This window comes from Juglans microcarpa x Juglans regia, chromosome 2S (genome assembly GCF_004785595.1).
Source record: "Juglans microcarpa x Juglans regia isolate MS1-56 chromosome 2S, Jm3101_v1.0, whole genome shotgun sequence".
Lineage (NCBI taxonomy): Eukaryota > Viridiplantae > Streptophyta > Magnoliopsida > Fagales > Juglandaceae > Juglans > Juglans microcarpa x Juglans regia.
The window spans coordinates 31,737,714-31,756,879 of NC_054597.1; the positions used below are offsets into that span (position 1 = coordinate 31,737,714).

General features: G+C 35.9%; 1 protein-coding gene and 1 long non-coding RNA gene across 7 annotated transcripts; both read left to right on the plus strand.

The window, feature by feature from the left end:
• Positions 1 to 3,380: 3,380 nt before the first annotated feature.
• Positions 3,381 to 8,825, plus strand: LOC121252090 (triphosphate tunnel metalloenzyme 3-like). Of its 6 annotated transcripts, XR_005938179.1 has the most exons (3): positions 3,381 to 4,269; positions 5,786 to 5,859; positions 6,490 to 6,739. XR_005938179.1 is itself a non-coding variant. In XM_041151572.1 (2 exons), coding segments are annotated over exons 1-2 (597 nt in total). In that variant the 5' UTR covers positions 3,381 to 3,673; the 3' UTR covers positions 8,415 to 8,825. The 6 variants fall into 6 exon arrangements, 5 of the variants coding, with proteins under 5 accessions (XP_041007506.1, XP_041007503.1, XP_041007507.1 ...); XM_041151572.1 differs by lacking the exons at positions 5,786 to 5,859; positions 6,490 to 6,739 and adding an exon at positions 8,414 to 8,825; XM_041151569.1 differs by lacking the exons at positions 5,786 to 5,859; positions 6,490 to 6,739 and adding an exon at positions 8,121 to 8,395.
• A 3,409-nt stretch (positions 8,826 to 12,234) lies between these two features.
• LOC121252921 lies at positions 12,235 to 19,166 on the plus strand. Its single transcript, XR_005938303.1, has 3 exons — positions 12,235 to 12,247; positions 13,479 to 13,480; positions 19,019 to 19,166. It is a non-coding gene; the product is annotated as an uncharacterized LOC121252921 (long non-coding RNA).

A 19,166-nucleotide genomic window follows, 5' to 3' on the forward strand; every position in this document is an offset into this window, starting at 1 on the left:
AATTAAAAATAAAATAAAATATATGAGGTGTCAAAATAATGTGTCAAAGTAGCATTATTCTTTGCCTTGTGGCTTGATTGACATAACACCTAGCCTCCAAAATGAATATCTAGCGTTTGAAACTCTCATCTCCCAAATGTATAAAAAAAAAAAAAAACTATGTGAATATTATGCTAACAATGTTAATTTTTTTAAAGTATAAAACTAATAATATTCTTTTCAGAGTCCTAATAAAACTAGAAATGGTCAAAGAGGGCGATCGACTAAGGCTTCGTTTGGATACAGAAACAGTTTCATCTCATCTCATCACTATAATTTTTTCAAATTCTCATATAAAATATAATAAACAATTTAATTTTTTCAAATTTCAAAATAATAATAATATTAAAAAATTATATTCGAACAATATTTTATTCAACTTTCATCTAAAATTTTTATCTAAAATCATCTCATCTCATCTCACTATCCAAACGGGGTCTCGTTGCTCGTTGCTTCAGACATCTTTTAGCAACGAAATGATGCTTTTTTTTTTTTTTTTTCTTTTTAGCGACATGCTTATTACTTTGGACCGTGCTACTTGGACCGAGAGGTTTAATTGAGAAAAACGACTGACAAGTTCAAATGCACTTTTTTATTATTTTTTATTTTCTTTCAATTATTTTTTATACATTTTTAAATATTTTCAAAAAATAAAAGAAAAATATTAATTTACTAATAGTCACTTTCTTAACTATTAAATCAAAATAAAAATTAAAAAAAAATTAAAAATTCAATCGATCACTTTTATCGGTCCAACTATCATTTTTCTATTACTTTTAGCGACAATACTTAGCGGTCCAAAAATTCGGTTTAGTTTGAAGTGAAAAAAGCTTCGGCAAGTCCTTTGTGAGATTTGGGTTATATATAATATTTAGACTATAACTTGAGTCTTATTAGTGATAATGATTTGAATAATTACATATTCCATCGTTTAAGTTCTCCCAAGAAGCATTATTTTGATGTCTAATTTAGTTTTCCAAGGACAATATAAAGAAGAAAAAGTAAAGAACCAATAATACATACACTACCAGCTTCTAATATTTTTTTGATGTCTAATTTTTTTGTGGCTTTTTTTAAAAACTCTAGAGCTAATGATCAATGGCACATCAAGTGAGATAAAATTATAAGGACAGTCTAATATATAACAAAACTCTTAATTAATACGTGGAAAAAATGCTATATAATAATCTATTACTTTATTTCTATATTGGTGACACAACTTCTAATTTTTTGATCAACTCTTATTTTCCAAAAAAAAAGAAAAAGAAAAAAAGATTTAACAGTAAGAGATAATATGAGTACAATATATAGTATAATTCTGACATGTAACAAATATGATACCAAAACTTTAGATTTAACAATGTATAGAATCATTAAAATAAATAACTAATTAAATTTCATCCCTTTGATTTTTATTATGACATTGAATTATGTTTTTGATTCAATTCTTGACTGGGTGGGGCCCCTTGCTCATCCCATGCGGGTTGCGAGGCATCCGCCCGCATGGTGAAACCATGCTGGGATAGAGCTCGAGTTGGATCCAAGCGGGCTCGGGGTTTATCCCATCTGTCCAACCCAATCCACTTTATATATATGTGTTTTGTTACGTATAAATAAGTTTGCGTACCAATCTGCATACTAATGTTATTGCTTTCATATTCTAAATTCAAATTAGTACTGTTTTCAATAAAATCTACTTTCTGACTAATCATATTGAATAGATGTATGTATTAGTGCGCAAAATCGCTTACAATTAAATTTTTTCTATATATATATTAATAAAATAATTTTCTTTAATAAAATGACCTTATCTTTTTTATTAGGTTTTGTTTAAAATGTTAAGCCCCTTCTCTTGATATCGTCTCTCTTTTCTCTCTTACTCTATCTTTCTCTTACTACCTCACCTAAACCCTCACCTTTTGATGTTGTCTCTCTATCTTTCTCTCACATCGTCCACAGCCTCCCAGTCCCAAGTCTGTCTCTTTGGTTTTGGATGATTTTAATTTTTTTTAATTGATTTGGGCAGGGGTGAACGATCATGGGGCCAATCCTCTCTCGACATCCAGATGGGAGCACCCACCCATGGAGAGCGGGGGCCGGGCTCCAAGTGCCAAACCCTCCCACGCATGCAGGAGTGGGGGACGAGACCAGGGTGCCCCCTTCGGAGTAGCACCCAGATTGAGTGAGTGAGTCAAGGGCATTTAAAAAACTCTATTTTATTTTTTTATTTTTAACAATGATAAGAAAAGCAAAGGCCATGTCGTGTATGAATTAAGGGTGACAGTATGTGACACCACTCGTGAATCCAATACAAATACGACACAAAATTAGAAGTTTGAGTTTAATGTTAACAAATTCGGGTCAAAACGAGTTGACCCGTTAAGACATGATTTATAAACGGGTAATAACGGGTCAATCTGCTTAATACAAAATTAACCCGTTTTGATTCGTTTGAAATTTATTTCAAAATTAAAATTTTATTATTGTTAAATTGTAATATTAGTATTTCTCAGTGAGCTTATATTTTTTTTGTTTTATTGTTGGTATTGTAATTTTAGACCTATGCTCATATTTATTATTGTATGGTTTGTAATATTAGTTTTATTATATGTTAAAAGTTGAAAAATATTGATATATTTTTTTTAAGATATTGTGATTATTAATAAATATATATTTTAACTTTTATGTCAAATTATGTTAATCATGTCAAATGAATTATGAATTTTAGTTCAACGTATTTACATAAAACAAATAGGTTTAAATGAATCGTGTCATGTTATATTTCTAATTAATTATTAAATCGGTGACTCAACACGACTTGTTATTTAAATATTTCGGATTAGAGTTTGAAAGTTTGACAGTGGGATTCGAATTTGGGTAGTGAGAAGTGTTGTGAATATTAATAAAAAAGTAATAATAGAATATTAAATAATAATGAAAAATAATGAATAATAGTAAAAGTAAGTAAAAAGTAATAATAAAATAATGAATGATACTGGAGTATTCTGAGAATATTTGAAGTATTCTTGATACCCAAATGTAAATAATTTTGACACGATACAATCACACCAAAACTACACGAGAACATGATTTGCCATCTGGTGTTATATGAGAAGTGCTATGTAGCAAGGAAAAAATTATTTTGCCTCTCAAGTTGTATGCTCAAATGTATCGCTTGATAAAGTTTTTTTTACTTAATAATTAAGGAAGTGATTTTAAGTGTATTGATATATTTTTTTTTTATTTTTTAAAAATATTTAAATATATTAAAAATGTGGGAAGAAGAAGAAGAGAGAGAAGAAGAGAAAAAAATAAAAAAAAGTAACTAGCGACGCTCATGCAGTAAAAGCAGAAATGCCAGAAAATTAGAAATGCTGAAGAGAAAGCCAAGCAAAGTAGGATAGATCGAAGACCGCAGAACTCGACCCTCCGCAAACGCATCGTCGCCACCTCAGCCGCCGCTCTCGTCCAGCAACTCGACAGCCACGCCAAAGATTCATCCGTTCCCCTCCGTATCGGCCTCTCCTCTCAAGAAACAAACAAAACTAACCTATACGTCATATACAACCCTATAAATTGTTACCATCTCTTTCTTCTTCTTTTGGGATTTTTGAGGAATCCAATCGGCTGATTCATGGAGGTCGAGGTTAAACTTCGGCTTCCAGACGCGGGGGCCCACCGCCGCGTTACCAATGTTTTGGCCCCGTTCCACGTCAAGACTCACCGCCAGGAGAACCACTTCTTCGACGGCTCCGCCGCTGAGCTCTCGGCTCTCAGAGCCGTCCTCCGGCTCAGATTCTCCGACAAGGACCCCCGCTGCGTCGTCACTCTCAAAGCCAAAGCCGTCCTAGTCGACGGCGTGAGCCGCGTGGAGGAGGACGAGGAGGACCTGGACCCGTCTATCGGGCGCGATTGCGCGGCCGAGCCGGCGAAGCTGAGCGCCGTGGAGTCTAGGGTTGTGAGGAGGGCGAGGGAGGAGTTTGGGGCGTTGGGGTTTGTGGGGCTGGGAGGGTTTGGGAATGTGAGGCTAGTGTACGAGTGGAAGGGACTGAAATTGGAGGTGGACGAGACCGATTTTGGGTTTGGGACTCTGTATGAGATTGAGTGTGAGAGTGACAATCCCGAGGACGCCAAGAAATTACTCGAGGAGTTTCTCAAGGACCATGGGATCGACTATTCGTACTCGGAGAAGTCCAAATTCGCGATTTTTCGGTCCGGGAAGCTGCCATAGTGAGTTTTAGTTTTTGGATGTTGATTTCTTGTTCGGGTGGTTGCCGATGTGATGCTTGCATTTGCGATTGATGACATTTATGTTCCTACTGATTGGATTTGTGGGTATTTTTGTTTGCATATTGATAGAGTATTTTTGTTGGATAAAATTTTTAGGTTGCGATTATATGTAGGATTGTTATAGTTTGACAACTCATCGGAAAAAATATAAGATTTGTCTGGGGAATGAGGACAAAACCAAACCCTTCAAGTTTACGCCTTACTTGTTAACATGATTGTATTGCTAGTTCCTTCACTGCTTCCAAAATCGACTCGCTTACATTGCACTGCTGCTTCTTCCAAAATTCTGGAAGTGGACTGTATGGGTAGTAGTTTCCTCAGAAGCGCCTAAAGTCGTACAGTGATTACTTTCGAAGCTCTGGTTTGCATTAAATCATCGGGCTTGATTATTTATGTTTGCTAGAGATGACTCATGACCATCTCTGAAATCCAGAAGTGTCTATAAAGACTTGGTGGGCTCCAAGCTTGCTCCTCTGTATCAAATCTTTAAAGACTTCGGGCTTAAATGACCTCATAGTGGATAAAAAAGGCGAAGACTAATACTGGTAATGTTTTATCTTGTGGAGCTGAGTATAGTATGGTATGCTTTAGTTGGGTCAAGCTTTTATTGGGTTGGATTGAGTAATGTATGCCTAAACTAATGGTTGTTTGTCTTTCCTTTGGGTCAAGGATTAGTTTATTTGACGTGAGTATGGTACGCCCAAGTAAACAAACTAATGGTTGGCCTCTCTTTACCCTTATGCAATCTTCTTGTGAAACATTTTACTTCCTCTTGGAGGTTGTGATTGTGATCTTTGATGGTTGTAGTGCCCGTTTGGTTGAGTTTGAAAGCATGAAAAGTATGTACTTTCAATAGCTTCAAAGCTCTTTTGAAGAAAAAATACCATGCTTGATAAATTTATAAAAGGTGCTTTTAAGTATCCTAAAAAATCTGAAAATCCACTTTTTAAAAAAATTCTAAATTGAAACTTTTGTTGAAAAGCACCTCCAACAAGATACTGAAAATAACTGTAACAACTTTAAATGCACATAATTTCTTTGATTTACTTATTATTATTATTTTTTTAATGTAGGACTATGTTTGGCCTGTCACCCATTATTCTTGATCTGTTTGTTTTTGGGCCTAATTCTTCCAACTTTCCTTTTACATGATTTTCATTCCTCAGTTAACTTATTGATATCCTTGTGAATTGATTCTCATTTGCAGTGGTAGTTTGACTGTGATGTTTTTTGTTTAAAATTGATTATTCATCATTGTCCAAGCAATGCCAACATTCCTTTTTTCCAAATATGATTTGATGCAGTGACCTATTGATTGCTTTATGTTTGCATTCATGTTTAGTCTCATTTTCACAAATATGAATGTGATGAACTTCCTAGGTGAATGCTGTTCTTAGAGCTTTGTGAATGAACGCATCACACCCCCAGACTTGTAATATCCTTTACGGCCTTGCAGAATTGCTTAGCTGTAGTTTCAGAGCTCACAATGTAATCCATACTTGCTGGCCGTCAGAGCTCATCAAGAGTTAGGTAGCAATAACAATCAGCGATTTCAAGTGCTTTAGTCACGGCGTTGCTTGTCAAACATCATTTTTCACCTCCTTGTATGCATTTCTCTATTGTGATCAAGGATAGGCTCTTGGCTATGTAATCATCACTTACCATACATTTTCCTTCGGCAGATAAAGGGCATCTAATCCTTGGATCAAGATCACTATTCTCATACCACCAATGTATTAGCACCTGGATCTTAGTACTATCTATGATTAGATTGCCTACATTTAGAGTTTCTATCGTAATGAATGCACTAATTTTATTCCAACTATGCATTGCCATGCATCTGTGGTACGTAGTTGAAATGGTAATGAGAAGATTGTGGTGTGTTTTTGTACACATTTATTTCCTAATGGAAGAGAGAAGTCTACTAGACCCGGCATTAATTTACTCATTCTGAGCGAGGTCAGTTAATTATACTGTGGTTCTGTCAAAATAATATTGGTTGTTGAAACTTACATTCCATGATAAGTTTTGCTACTCGAGAAAGTTGAATCTTCACTTATCTGGTTGCATGTGTTATTGATCTCACCTATCTGTAAATATTAGTATATTACTTTTGAAATGTTTACTTATCTGGTTTACATATTTATGCATATTTGGTAGGTTTTCCCAGACAGATATGTGGTGTTCGGAAGAAGACTCCAAGTTTGCAATGAAGGCCATATGTTTATTCTGTGTCACAAGACGGTTTTATAAACTTTCTGGCTAAATTTACCAACTTTGGTTGTTTCGTCTGATTTCACGTCTTTTTCATTTCTATTTGTTGCTGCTCGATAGGATTCTTTCCCCCGAGATGGTAGGGATTCATATTCCATGCCAATCAATGCTCATCAAATGGTGATGTTTGCGTTCATCTTTTCCTTATCTTTCTGTCGTTTTGTTGATGGGTTTGACAACGTTTCCTCGATTGATTGAGAGAATTTAGAGGCGGCGAGGTAAATGTTTCGCAAATCCACAAATAGTTAGTAACATAGGAAAGATACGTGAAAGTACGGATCATTCGATGGCCCCTTAAAGCGTAAAGGAAGAGATGAAAAATGCATATAAAATACTGGACAATTAGTTAGCTGAAGTTGGTAGTTACTTCATAATCGATGATTTTTTAGTTATTCTGCTTATCTTCTTTGTATTTAGATCAATTGCTGCTCCTATTATTAGGTTTTCCACTCTCATACTTAACAATACTGGGTCCCTTGAATCTTTTAGATCTAGATGCTCTGTCCAGTTTCCATCTTCTGTTTCAAATCTCTAATCAGTGGAACTGATGAGCACCCGAGGGATTTAAAGTTGCTGTATTTGCTAGCTGTTCTTTCTGCCAAATTAGATATTAAATATGTTCATATCTTATGGAATAAAACTTGAGTTGTATTTTAATTCAAATCGTCACAAAAAGTATTTTTTGTGACAACTGAACATTAAACCGACACAATATATATTTTGGGATGCAGTTGTTCTGTCAATACGTGGACGATTTTTAACACTAATTTTGTGACAGTTTGGTTTATTTTTATGACGGTTTTGTCCGTCACAAAAACTACAATATGTTGTAGTGGCGCGACTCGTGATTTGGAGTCTTGGATTTACAAATATGATAAACAGAAAATCACACACAGAGATGAAAAGATTTGATCAGCTCATAACAAACAAATTGAAGAGCAAGTTGATCGTTTCAACCCTGTATACTATTATATATATATATATATATATATATATATATATATGATTTTTTAAAACATAATGATTAAAGAAGTATGAGTTTGTGATTTATTTATTTTTAAATATTTCAAGTGATTTTTAAACATGTTTAAAAAAACATACAAAATAAAAGTGTATTTTACATTTCTCCGCGCAAAGAAACTCTCGTGGTCCCTCTCAGTGGCTTTAGCAATCTCCTATATATAATAAGAAAAATTTTATTCATCATTTTCACTCACTATATTTTTTTATTTTTTATTTTTATTTTTATTTTTTTTCTCTTACTAAATGTATGATATATGAATGATAAGTAGAAAAATTTAATTATTTTAAAAAGAATAAAATAAAATAAAATAAAAATGAAAGTAAAAAAATGTGATGTGCGAGGGTGTGAAAATGATGAGTAGCAAAGTTCATCTCATAACAAACAAATAACTACTAGCTAGATTAATTGAGAGCAAGTATGGTGTTTTGGCCTATATATATAGTCCCTGCAGCTAGCCTACCTACGAAGCTAATTTATTAATTTGTCATCTCAGCTTGTTTATATAGCTAGAAAACCAGTGATCATCTTCAACCGTAATCATGAAGAAATATTCAGCCGTGTTCTTCTTCGTTATTTGCTCAGTCACAGTCATTATTCAAAACTTGCCTTGTGCTTATGCACGGGAATTTGATGTTTTCAATCATCATGATGATGATCATGATCACCCGGACCCCCAACGTCCTACAGATGAAGAAGTTGGGAAATGCTTGACTGCTGTCTCAAAGATAGAGCCATGTGTGGCCGATATTATTCGGGCAATTTTATCATTTAACTTCACTAATTTAGGCCAGACTCGTTGCACTGCCTTCAACCACGTTTCTGAGGATTGCCATGGCCAACATTCTCATGAGGGTAATCATTTCTTGCACCATCCATGGCTCAAGGACCATTGTTCTCAATTTGCTGCAAAGCCTCCATCTGTAACACCAGCTCCGCCTTCCCCATGAACATGAAGTCCTGATCCAGCTAGCATTATATATATAAGTGGCATGGATTGATGATCCTAAAATCTCTGAAGAATAAGATCATTACCAGCTCGATCGTTCTGGTTAAAATAAATTAATTCATGTCGATCGATTAGCCAGGTAGGTTTCTTGTACTGTAATTCCTTAATTCTTAGTTTTTATGATCTTTCTTTGTTTTCAACGAAGATGTTCTTTTTTGCCATTAATGCACGAGCTCGACAATTTAGTGATCATCATCGATATGAGACTACTGCATGCATGCTCTTTAATTTCCACATTATATATATTGGAGTTTATTTTTATTATTATCATTAATATTTTTGAGTTTTTGCTATTATTATATATGATTAATATTGGAATTATGTACGCTTCAATTAGCATATATCATATAGTCAATATATATATAGAAATGATATTTACAGTCGTAGAGTGCGTAAACGTCGCGCAATCCCTCTAAAAAAAGTAAGTAAATACGGAGTAAGTAAATACGGAATCCACATGAAAAAAAATTAAGTTTTTAATAGTAGATCCTACTTTTTTTCAAAATAATTACATGATGCTTGCACACTCCACGACTATATGTAGCATTACACACTACCATCCATGACTAATTAATGTAGTAACAAAACGAGTCAGATTTAAAGGTGATATATAGCATAATCAATCCACTCGACCATTTTCTATGTGCCCACTCATGCATGCATGCATAAATATGCATGGTCGAAGGAAACGAACTCGAACTCGATATATCGATCCATTGCAAAGCTAGGAAAGCTGAATATTGATGATTGTACTTAAGAATTAAAATGGGCATCCCGGGCGGCAGATGATCATGAACTTGTTGCTACTAATAATCAAAGAAATAACGTATAAAAGAATTTTATTTATTAAATAAAACAAAGATGAAAAAGAATAAAAGAAAAAAATACAAATCTTTGTAAGTGCATGCATATATAGAAATTCAAAGGATTGCAGCATTAACCATGCATACATATATAAATTACTTCGTATGTGGAATTAGCTGACCACTTTATATTAGATCCATTCTTCTAATATCCATATTAATTATTTTTCTTATAGATTGTTTGGGAATTAAAGGGAATGAAATGGGAAAAAGAGAATTTCTTTTAGAAATATTCTATCATTTCTAGATCTTGTTTGGGATTTTAAGTACTAATATTTGATTAGTTTTAATATTGATTTTTCCGGATGTGGTCGACATGAATGTATAGGACTCTGCACTGCGCGCATTGGAGTCTATATATAGTTAATTAGGAAGGAAGTCTGTTTAATTACCACAAACTCATGCGTGGAGCCGTAGAACAATGAAGCTGGAGAATCCGTAGAACAACTGCACTAGATTTGAAATATTTCTTGTGAGGTAATATCTCTTCCGCTATGCATTCTGATTTAATATTTTCTAACATTGGTATCAGAGCTAAAAATTGGGTGTTTCCGATTAATGTTTGGCGTACATGTTGTGATTTATTTTTCATGCACGATGAGAAATTTTTTTTTTCTCTCTCTCGGTAACCATGGTCACCTGAGAGGTGGTCGTGCACCTCGGTGTTAGCTAGGCCACACAAGACAGCAGCGCTGCCATGACAAAAGAGCTACAGTGCTCCAAGAGTGTCATATGAAGCAGCGCAAGGTGGCCTGCGGCAGTTGGTGTCGTAGCCGAACATGGCTGCGTGCTCCGAACGTGTGCAGCATAGCCCACAATGTTTTGCAGCCCATGGTGCTGCGGCCGTTGAAAACTAGTGGCCGTACAAATATCATCGTGCTCTGTTGCAGCTGGTCGTAGTGGAGTGATGCTTTGTATGTCTTTGGCGCATCTCTCCGACAAGGGTGGTGCAGCAACTCGCACTGCCGTGTCCAGTGCTGCGCATGAGAGCACTGTAGCCAATGGCACTGGGCCTGCACAGGGTGCTGCGGAAAACACTGTTGCGCATCAGACCTAGCGGTAGTTTCTGCCATGGAGGGCTGCTCGATAGTGCCAAGGAGTGGTAGACGCTAGAGCTATCGTCAGCACCATGCTGCGTTGCTCATGCCGCACGTAGAGGTGTAGTGCAGCACCGCATGAGACTCTGCGCAACACCGGTAGAGTGGTGCTGTGCAGAAGCAGCGCCTCAAGAACGCTGTGTGCACCCAGCGGTACTGCGCGCTGCCATGGTGTAGCGTTGCACACAGTGCAGCGTGGGGCCACAGCTCGGCGCCTCTGCCACAGCTACGAAGTGCATCGAGCACGTGGGCGCACCAAATGGGTGCTGAGCCGTCCATGGCGTCGCGCGCACCAGCTGGGTCGTTTCCCATGGCGCTGCTTGCACCGTTTGGGACCGCTGGGTGCATCGCTCGCAGGACATCTGTGCCGCACAGGGCAGCGCCGCATAGGGCAGCACTGCAACCTGTGTCGCATAGGGCAGCTCCGCCATGGAGATGCACTGCCATGAAGGCCAAGTTTTCTTCCGTTACAAGCATTGTAACCGTATGGTGGAGGAAGATGAACAGTATGTCCTAAACACAAGATGAAGCACTATGGTTTATTTGGGTTAAAAGCATACGAGCTTCGGCTTGTTTTAAAATTATTTTTTTTGGGCTAGCAGATTTTTTGCAAACATTTTTTTTAAACTCTAACCAATATCATTTTTCTGAGGGTGCCAGCGTCGTGAGCCCAGTAGGCAGAGATCCGCACAGCACTAGGCGCCCATGTGGGTGCGGCCCATTGACTATCCAAAATTCAGTGACACAAGTTTTTTTTTTTATGCAAAATGCTTGGGTGGTGATTTGAATCCAAGACCTCACACAAGGGTTATAATCATTGGGCTAGAACTTGTTTGCTGATTTTATTTATTAATTCAACATATAATTGTGGCATAGAATATTTATCTTTTTTGAAATATATTTTTGCATGTCATTATGGTTATTAAATACATGCTTGCCATGATATTATTTTTGTCACATTTGTTTGGCATTTTATTTTACGTTATAAATTGTCTAGATTATTATTTTTTGTGAATAATAATTATTTGAATGAAATGTGATGATTATTTTTTGTACATGTATTGTGATTAAATGTAATTTTACGAGCTTATTTTATCACTTGTATTGTTAGACTATTTTTAAGAATTGTCTTCAATTTTTTAGAATGTGATAAATTAGAGGATTAAGTAACCCGAGTTTGATTAGTTCATGCTTCTGATTGGCTCAAATGAATTTCTTCGATATGATAAGAAATTGTTTTTTTTTTCCATGTGATTAACTCGGTAGATTGCTTATCCTAGTGGGAGTATGGTTGAGATTGATTTGGAATTAATCTTATATATGATATAAATTTGCGCAAAAATTAAGTTAGAAATTAATAATTAGACATTGAGGCGCAAGAGATGATTAGGAAGCTTAGCGAATTTTCGATCTTGCGACGTGTATTAATTATTTTTGTTCTAACTTAGATTAACGTGGCAAATTTCATAGATGTGTGTACAATAAGATGCGCATAGTTTAGTAACTTTGAGATAACAAAGAATAAAGTATAGAGATTATGTATGCGACTTAGTTGTCATATTAACCTCCTCCATGAGCAGTAATTGGAAATGAATGAAAATTATTATGAGTGTTAGATAGTCTTAGACCATCATTATTGTGAAACCTCTAAAATGTCTATAATAAAATTAGAAGTGCGCGTGGGACGCATGCAATACAATTTTTATAGAAGTTGACAGGATCAACTATCTTATAGAGCTAAATCACTATTTTGCCTTTAAGAATCTTGTGGGTAATAGTAGAAATTGCGCGTTGTTTTTGTAACGCAAAAATTAATTGCTCCTATATTTTGAGGTTGAACATTATAATCTTAAAGCAACTTAGATTACTTACAGATAAGAACATACTCTCTAAAACTTGTTAGTATGTCTGGCGAGTAAGGATATTAAAATCTGAGTGTGCAAGCGTGTTGAGGACATTCTTGATTGGCACATTCATTTTTTAAAGATTTTATCAGTGCACCTTTATGTGGTATTAGCACTGGTAATCTTGCTCAAGTTTTATTTCTCTCTAGCGAAAACAAATAGGTTCTTGCAGATATATCAACTTTGGAGCATCCATTGAGAGTAATACCAAGCACCTTGGAGGTTTGCATGGCAACTGTGGCAAAAGTCTGAATAATTAGGTATGACTTATCTAAACCTAAACTAAAAATTTTGCTCGTAATTGCACTGATGCAAGATAGGTTTTAAGTTAAGATAATTTCTCGCAAAATTTTTTTTCTTTTCTCTCCTATAATGGATTGGAGAATATGAAAAATATTGAGTATGCAAAAAATAAGGATATATCGCTAGTTAGCAGCTAAAACGTCACATACTGCACTTGTTGCACAAAACGATGTTTTTATTAGAGTTTTTTTAATGCGATATTAGTAAAGTCTATACCTAATTTGATTTAAGACTTATTGAAAGTAGTGGTGTTAGTGAGAATTCCTAGAGGTTTAGAAGTTGGATGGTCACTCATTGACTCAGTAGTATTATTTTTCAGGTGGGGAAATGATATACTAAAATATGCCATGGAGGCATAGGATGATGGGTGTGAAGCTTGAGAAATTGAAAATTTTCTCGCTAATGAGATTCCTCTCCTTGGTTTAGTAGAGTCAAAGAGAAAAGACAATATGAGCATTTTCTATGTGAAAGTTCCTATACATGCACACTAAGGACTTTGATAATAAATATATTATTTCATCATATAAATGAGATCCAAAATTTTTTTTATGAAAATATATTTTTCAGTTAAAATTTTTTTAAAATCGCAATTGTATGAGTTATATGATGAGAACAATTATCTCGCAATTTATTAACTTGCTGAGAATGGTGTTATAAATGAATTATGGCGCAAAGCAGTTGTTATATCACACTTGGGTTGATGTAATATGGGGTTGCAACCTTAATTCTAATTTGTCGTCTTTAGATCGAGTTCATTCGCTTTTGAGAAAGGCTGAGTGACTATTTTGTGCAAACGTGAATTCTATTAAAAATTGAGAGGATCTAAGCTTGATCATTTTTTAGTTGAGTCAAGAAAATTACTTGTATTTTCAGTGAGGATGTGGAATTGTGGATTTTTGTAACACTTATTTTTGGAAAGAACGTTTTCATCACATTTCATTCCACATTACCTTAACCTTAATATTTTCAAAATTCTTTTTATATAAGATCGTCGAAAATAGTGGGAGTAATTCAACAACTAGTAGGAGTATACCTTTGAGTTAAGGTGTACCATTAGTGACAGTGACTCCCGAAAGTTATAAAATATAAGGATCCTCATAAATAGTGTAGTAGCTTTATGTCAATATTCTCTCGTCGTTTAGAGACTAGAAGAGAATATTTGTAATATGGCTTCGCTAAAGGTATTAAATTCACATAGTAGGAATTCCAACATAGAATCTTAGATTCGCCTCACTTATATCATCCAACCTGGGGTTGTTGATCTAATTGACAAAGGAAAAGTGGAGTTAATAGAGGTATAGATCCATCTCTTGGCACTAATTGAGTTATATTTAGATAGCTATTGATCGCATATTTATTGAAAGTTTTTCTTGAAGGTGTTAAATAGTTGATTCTCACAGGAGAATTAGATGGTTGGCTCTTGTGATATTTAGGCATGAAGTACTTTGAGCGTATGATTGTTACTAGTACTATTTTGGTACAGAAAGTGAATGATTGCTGCTGGTACTGTTTACATGTGGCCTAAACAAACCATCTATTCAAAGATACCCAATGTACCTAGTCGTTTTTTTTTATTAAACGACCTATTGAATAAAATAGGATTCTTTGAATGCTGTTGACAATATTAGAAAAATGTCATCCTAAGAGATATTGTGAATTGGTTATCTTAGATAATTAATTGTCGCCTAATAAGAGGTTTTCCATACTACGAGGTGATGGACATGAGTTTGTGAAAAGTAGCTCAGGCTTCATGTCTTGTGAGACTGTTCATAAGAAAAACAGTTTCTAGGAGCTCTTGTTCAAAATCCATAGACAATTAATGAGATGGAAAATACTAAAGAATCTCGTTTTGCCTTTACTGTTTGGTGTTTCCATTATGGTTTGCTCATGGGAGTTAGAGGTTAAGAATTTGTTAGAGGGTAAATATGGCTCACTTGGTTAAGTGAGTTTGTGATGCGATTGTAGTTAATAGTAATGACTAGACTATTATGATTGTCTTTGGGGGCAAAGGCCCTAATCGCTTTACCCTTAATGAAAAATAAATAATGGTTATCTCACATACTTTTGTTGAGTGCAAGAGATTTATATGAAATCTTGAAATCGCAAATTAAGTTTGCTGAATAACATTGGTGGTTACCTTGTAGATTCTTAAAAATCGCAGTTAGACTTGCTGACTAGAATCTACGGCTTATATTGTGAGTCTGACCTAAATGAGATTCGCGATGAGTCATCGTTGACTTCATGGTTGTGCAAAAGACTTTTACATGTAAAAGCTGGGTTTCTTGGTAGGAGCATGTTTTGGAAAGTTACTACACATTAAAATGCGCATGGAGAAATGGTCATTAAACACCACTTGAGAGTTGTGGTTTAATAATTTGTTGTCGACCATGCGATTTCTCTATACTTCATGGTATTGCTCGTCATGCACATGCTACTGATGTGTTCTATGATCATGTGGCGTGATTGGAAGCTTCTTTGGTAAGCACACACATTCACCATAAATTTAGGAGTTATGGTGAAAAATATATATTGATAGGCTTAGATCGGCTCACTCACACGAGCGATCGCCTTTGGCGCTACAAAGAGGTAACGAGCAAAGATGAGACAATGTGTTACTCAGTACTTGTCTGGAGAGGGATAAGTTGGAAGACACAAAATATATGTCACCTTAGTGGGAGCTAAGATGAGGTCTAAGGACCGTGCATGGTTACCCACAATCCATTTAGCCTGTGGTTTAGCTATATGCAAAACCCTCTTTGGTGTTTTGGATAGCGAGCAAATGGAGGGACTTGGGTTAGGCACTGAGATAGCGACTAAACTAAGATCTGTACGATGAATTGAGAATAGATATACGCTCTTTCTTTGGAAAGAAAACTCCACCGTAGCATATATTTTATACTACATGTGCTTTTGCGACCAACAGTAGAGGTGAGTAAAATGGTTCCCTGCTTCCTCACCGTGTGAGTCCTATAGTTATAATTGATGACCTTAATTTATTTATGCCCTTAGGAGACCTTTGACTATGTCACGAGGTTGATGTTTTAGTGTCTGCTACTTTGGCATGTTATTTATGGCCTTGAATGATGCGGTCTAAAGAAACATTGCTGGGAAAGCGACTAGACTAAAACTAAATGACATGAGCGCGAATGGAAGACTATTTGGTAACACATCGATAATGGTGTGTACTCATTGCCGGCAAGTTATGTTGCTTCGTGGGAGTTGCAATATAGCTGTGAGTACATCATGTTTTATGGATATTGAGCATTACTCTGAGTCATTTGGACTTGAGAGGGATTAGGGATGCTTAGTCTGATATGACCAAATGAGTCGGGGCATAACGAGACATTTTTAGGGATATTGCTATGCTGGTCTTCTCTAGGAGAGATTTGATATAGTGCTCCCATTTTTCTTTTACAGCTGTGCTCGATGGTCGAACGACCTATTTGCCAGTATGAACAAGATTGAGAACATATTGAGGGATGCAGACCTGGGGTCTTGCCTACTATATGTGAGTGGAAGATGTAAGAAAGGGGCACCCATAGTGGGCACCCCTTCACCTCCTCTTGGGGGTTATGAAGTGGCTCTTAAGCTACTTTATGAGGCTTGATGGCTGGCCCTTAATGGCTAGCCAGAGGGTTACACTAGAGAGGCTATTTACATAGTCTGTCCCCTTCTTTAGGAGTAACACTTGAATAATCAAGCTCTCTCTCAAATGGTTCTCTCTAGTAACGGCATCTAGGTTATGGAACGTGTGAGTGTTGCTCTTGTATTACCACGTAGTACACTCCACCATCGATGTGAAGATCGTGGATGAACAACGACGCTGGAGAATTCGTGAAACAACCGCACTAGATCCGAAATATTTCCTGTGAGGCAATATCGCTTCCGCTGTGCATTCTGATATAATATTTTCTAACATTATCCAAAAATTTGGTGAAAAATGGTGCCTTTTTTCTCCCATAAAAAATTATGATGTCTGGCTCTCGAACTTGAACGATCTCTCCTTATTTCTTCCATTATAAATTGTCTCTAATATTCAATATGTATGTATATATACAATATAGGAAAATGCTTTAGTCACATAGTGAATACACAAAAATAAACCTACAAATTGGCGTGACTTGATATGGTATGTCAGATTCTAAAGTTACTTTTATTATAAAGTATATCTAACGGATTCTATAATGCCACGTCAGTTTGTGGGTTTACTTTGTATAATTTCTTTGTGTCTGTAGCACTTCTCATATATAATATATAAATTTATATATAAGCTCGTTCTTTATCTCAATTACTTTTTCTTTCTATCTTTGTTTACGTCTTCATCGTCTCTGTGAATGGCGAGAAGACCGCCAATCTTGTCTACAAGAACCATCGACGCTGGATTTCTATGAAAAAATTCACCAAGTTGGCTTGGCCTTACCCCAAATATATATGGTAAAGCTATTTGCTTTGCTTTCATTTGCGCTCTGATAGATAGTGATGAACTTGGGTAAGTATGTGTGAGATTTTGTGTTGGTGGGTTGTAGGACGAGGTATGGGGATCAGAGCAAGGTAGAAGATGCAATAATTTAAGATGTATACAGTGACTCAGTTTTTTTTTTTTTTTTTTTTGTTTTCTTTTTGAAGGGAATCTATCATCATTCATTCATCAAGAAACTTATATCATACATTCTGAGATGTCCCCATATCAAACATGACGTCATAAACCAAAATAATGCATTTGGAGTTCCACTAGTACACTTTCCTTTTGTGACTGGTCTGATCTTCACTACTGTTGATACTCTCTACAGAAAAAGGTCCAAGAGACAACACTCTCTGCCTAAACAAAGACTTAACGTTACCCTTCATAGAAAGAGATGACTCAACCTCTATATACAAAAGTCTAAGAGACAAACTCTTTTTTTTTTTTTTTTAATAACGTAAGAAACCAAAAAGGAAAACAGTAAGATATATAGATGCAAAAAAAGACGGATTACAGTTTGGACCAACTTTAGTAGACTTCAGAATCTGTGATGGTCAGTGAAGGCAATATGCTTGTCTTTTTTCAGTCACAAATGTTAGATCTGAATGATCTGGTGGTGGCAAGTCTGGTGATCTAGTGCATATGGCAAGAAGAACTGCCGGTAGGGGTGGCGTGTGAGGATCATGCGTAGATGTGGGCGGCGCGTGAGGACTAGGCATGGAGATTTTTGCAAAATTGCCACTTTCCTCCGAACGATTTGAGGTCTAGGAGTTTGCTTCTGCCGCACGTGTGTCTCGGAGGTTGCCAGAAAGCTGTAGATTTGTCTTTTCGGCCTTGAATGAAGCAAAAGAAAAGTAAGCAAAACGAACTACCTTGATGGACAATGTGGGTGGATAAAGGAGGAAAATGAGAGGAAGAATGAGGAGAAGTAGAGAGGTTTGTTTTTTCTAAGCAAACAAACCTCGTTAAGTCATGAAAATAGCTAGATACAAAACATAAGAATTATATAAGTGTCCTTCCCATTATGAAATCAAGTAAGCACTTGGAGATTTAATTAATAAGGGGATGCTTCCATGTAAATTGTTGGAAGCTGACCATTGCACAATGAAATGCGCACATCGATTTTGAGATTCATGTATTTTTACTAATTTCCAGTAGTCAAAGTCTTAGAGTAGAAATCTGGTATCTTTGGCAATTAATTACTTCCATCATCCAATAAAAAGTATTTCTAAGTTGATCAATGACCTTGATGGTTACTTATGAGTTCCGTTCAATAATTATCTTTTCGATATGTTGAGAGTGAGCTTCTTGAACTCTTATGAACGTTGTAAGTACAACTTCACCTAATTGGTTTGGGTTGGTACTATATGTGAATCTGGATATACAAGTTCAAAGAGCCATATATTGATCTACAAATTGCTGCTCCAGTGCTTCCATTTGGATTGATTGCCACATCGACCCAAAGAGATTAAGTAGTGATTTGTTAGGGGAGGGAACCTGCATCTTTCTCAGTGCCAAAAATTGCCAAAAATAAGCCCTAAAATCATTGAATGTTCGTCACAATTGTCTACTCAATTATAAGTTAAACCAGTGAACTGCAAAAATCGTTGCAAATAGTTACTTTTTCCAACGATTTTTTTTGCTGCAAATTCCAAATAAAACGTTGCAAATACCCATTCGGTTTGCCTATTAAATTGCGGAAAAACTTTTTACGGTGAATTATAGTCGTCGAATTATAATCTTCTAACAAGGGAAGTGAGGCGATTCTGAGGCGACTTTTGGGTTTATTTTTGGTTATTCCAATTTTTTCGGACTTACCTTTTTTGGTAGGTTTACGACCGTTTGCGAGGCTGGGATGAGCGGAGGCCATGGCTTTGTCGTTGGATTGACCCTCAGAGGGGTTG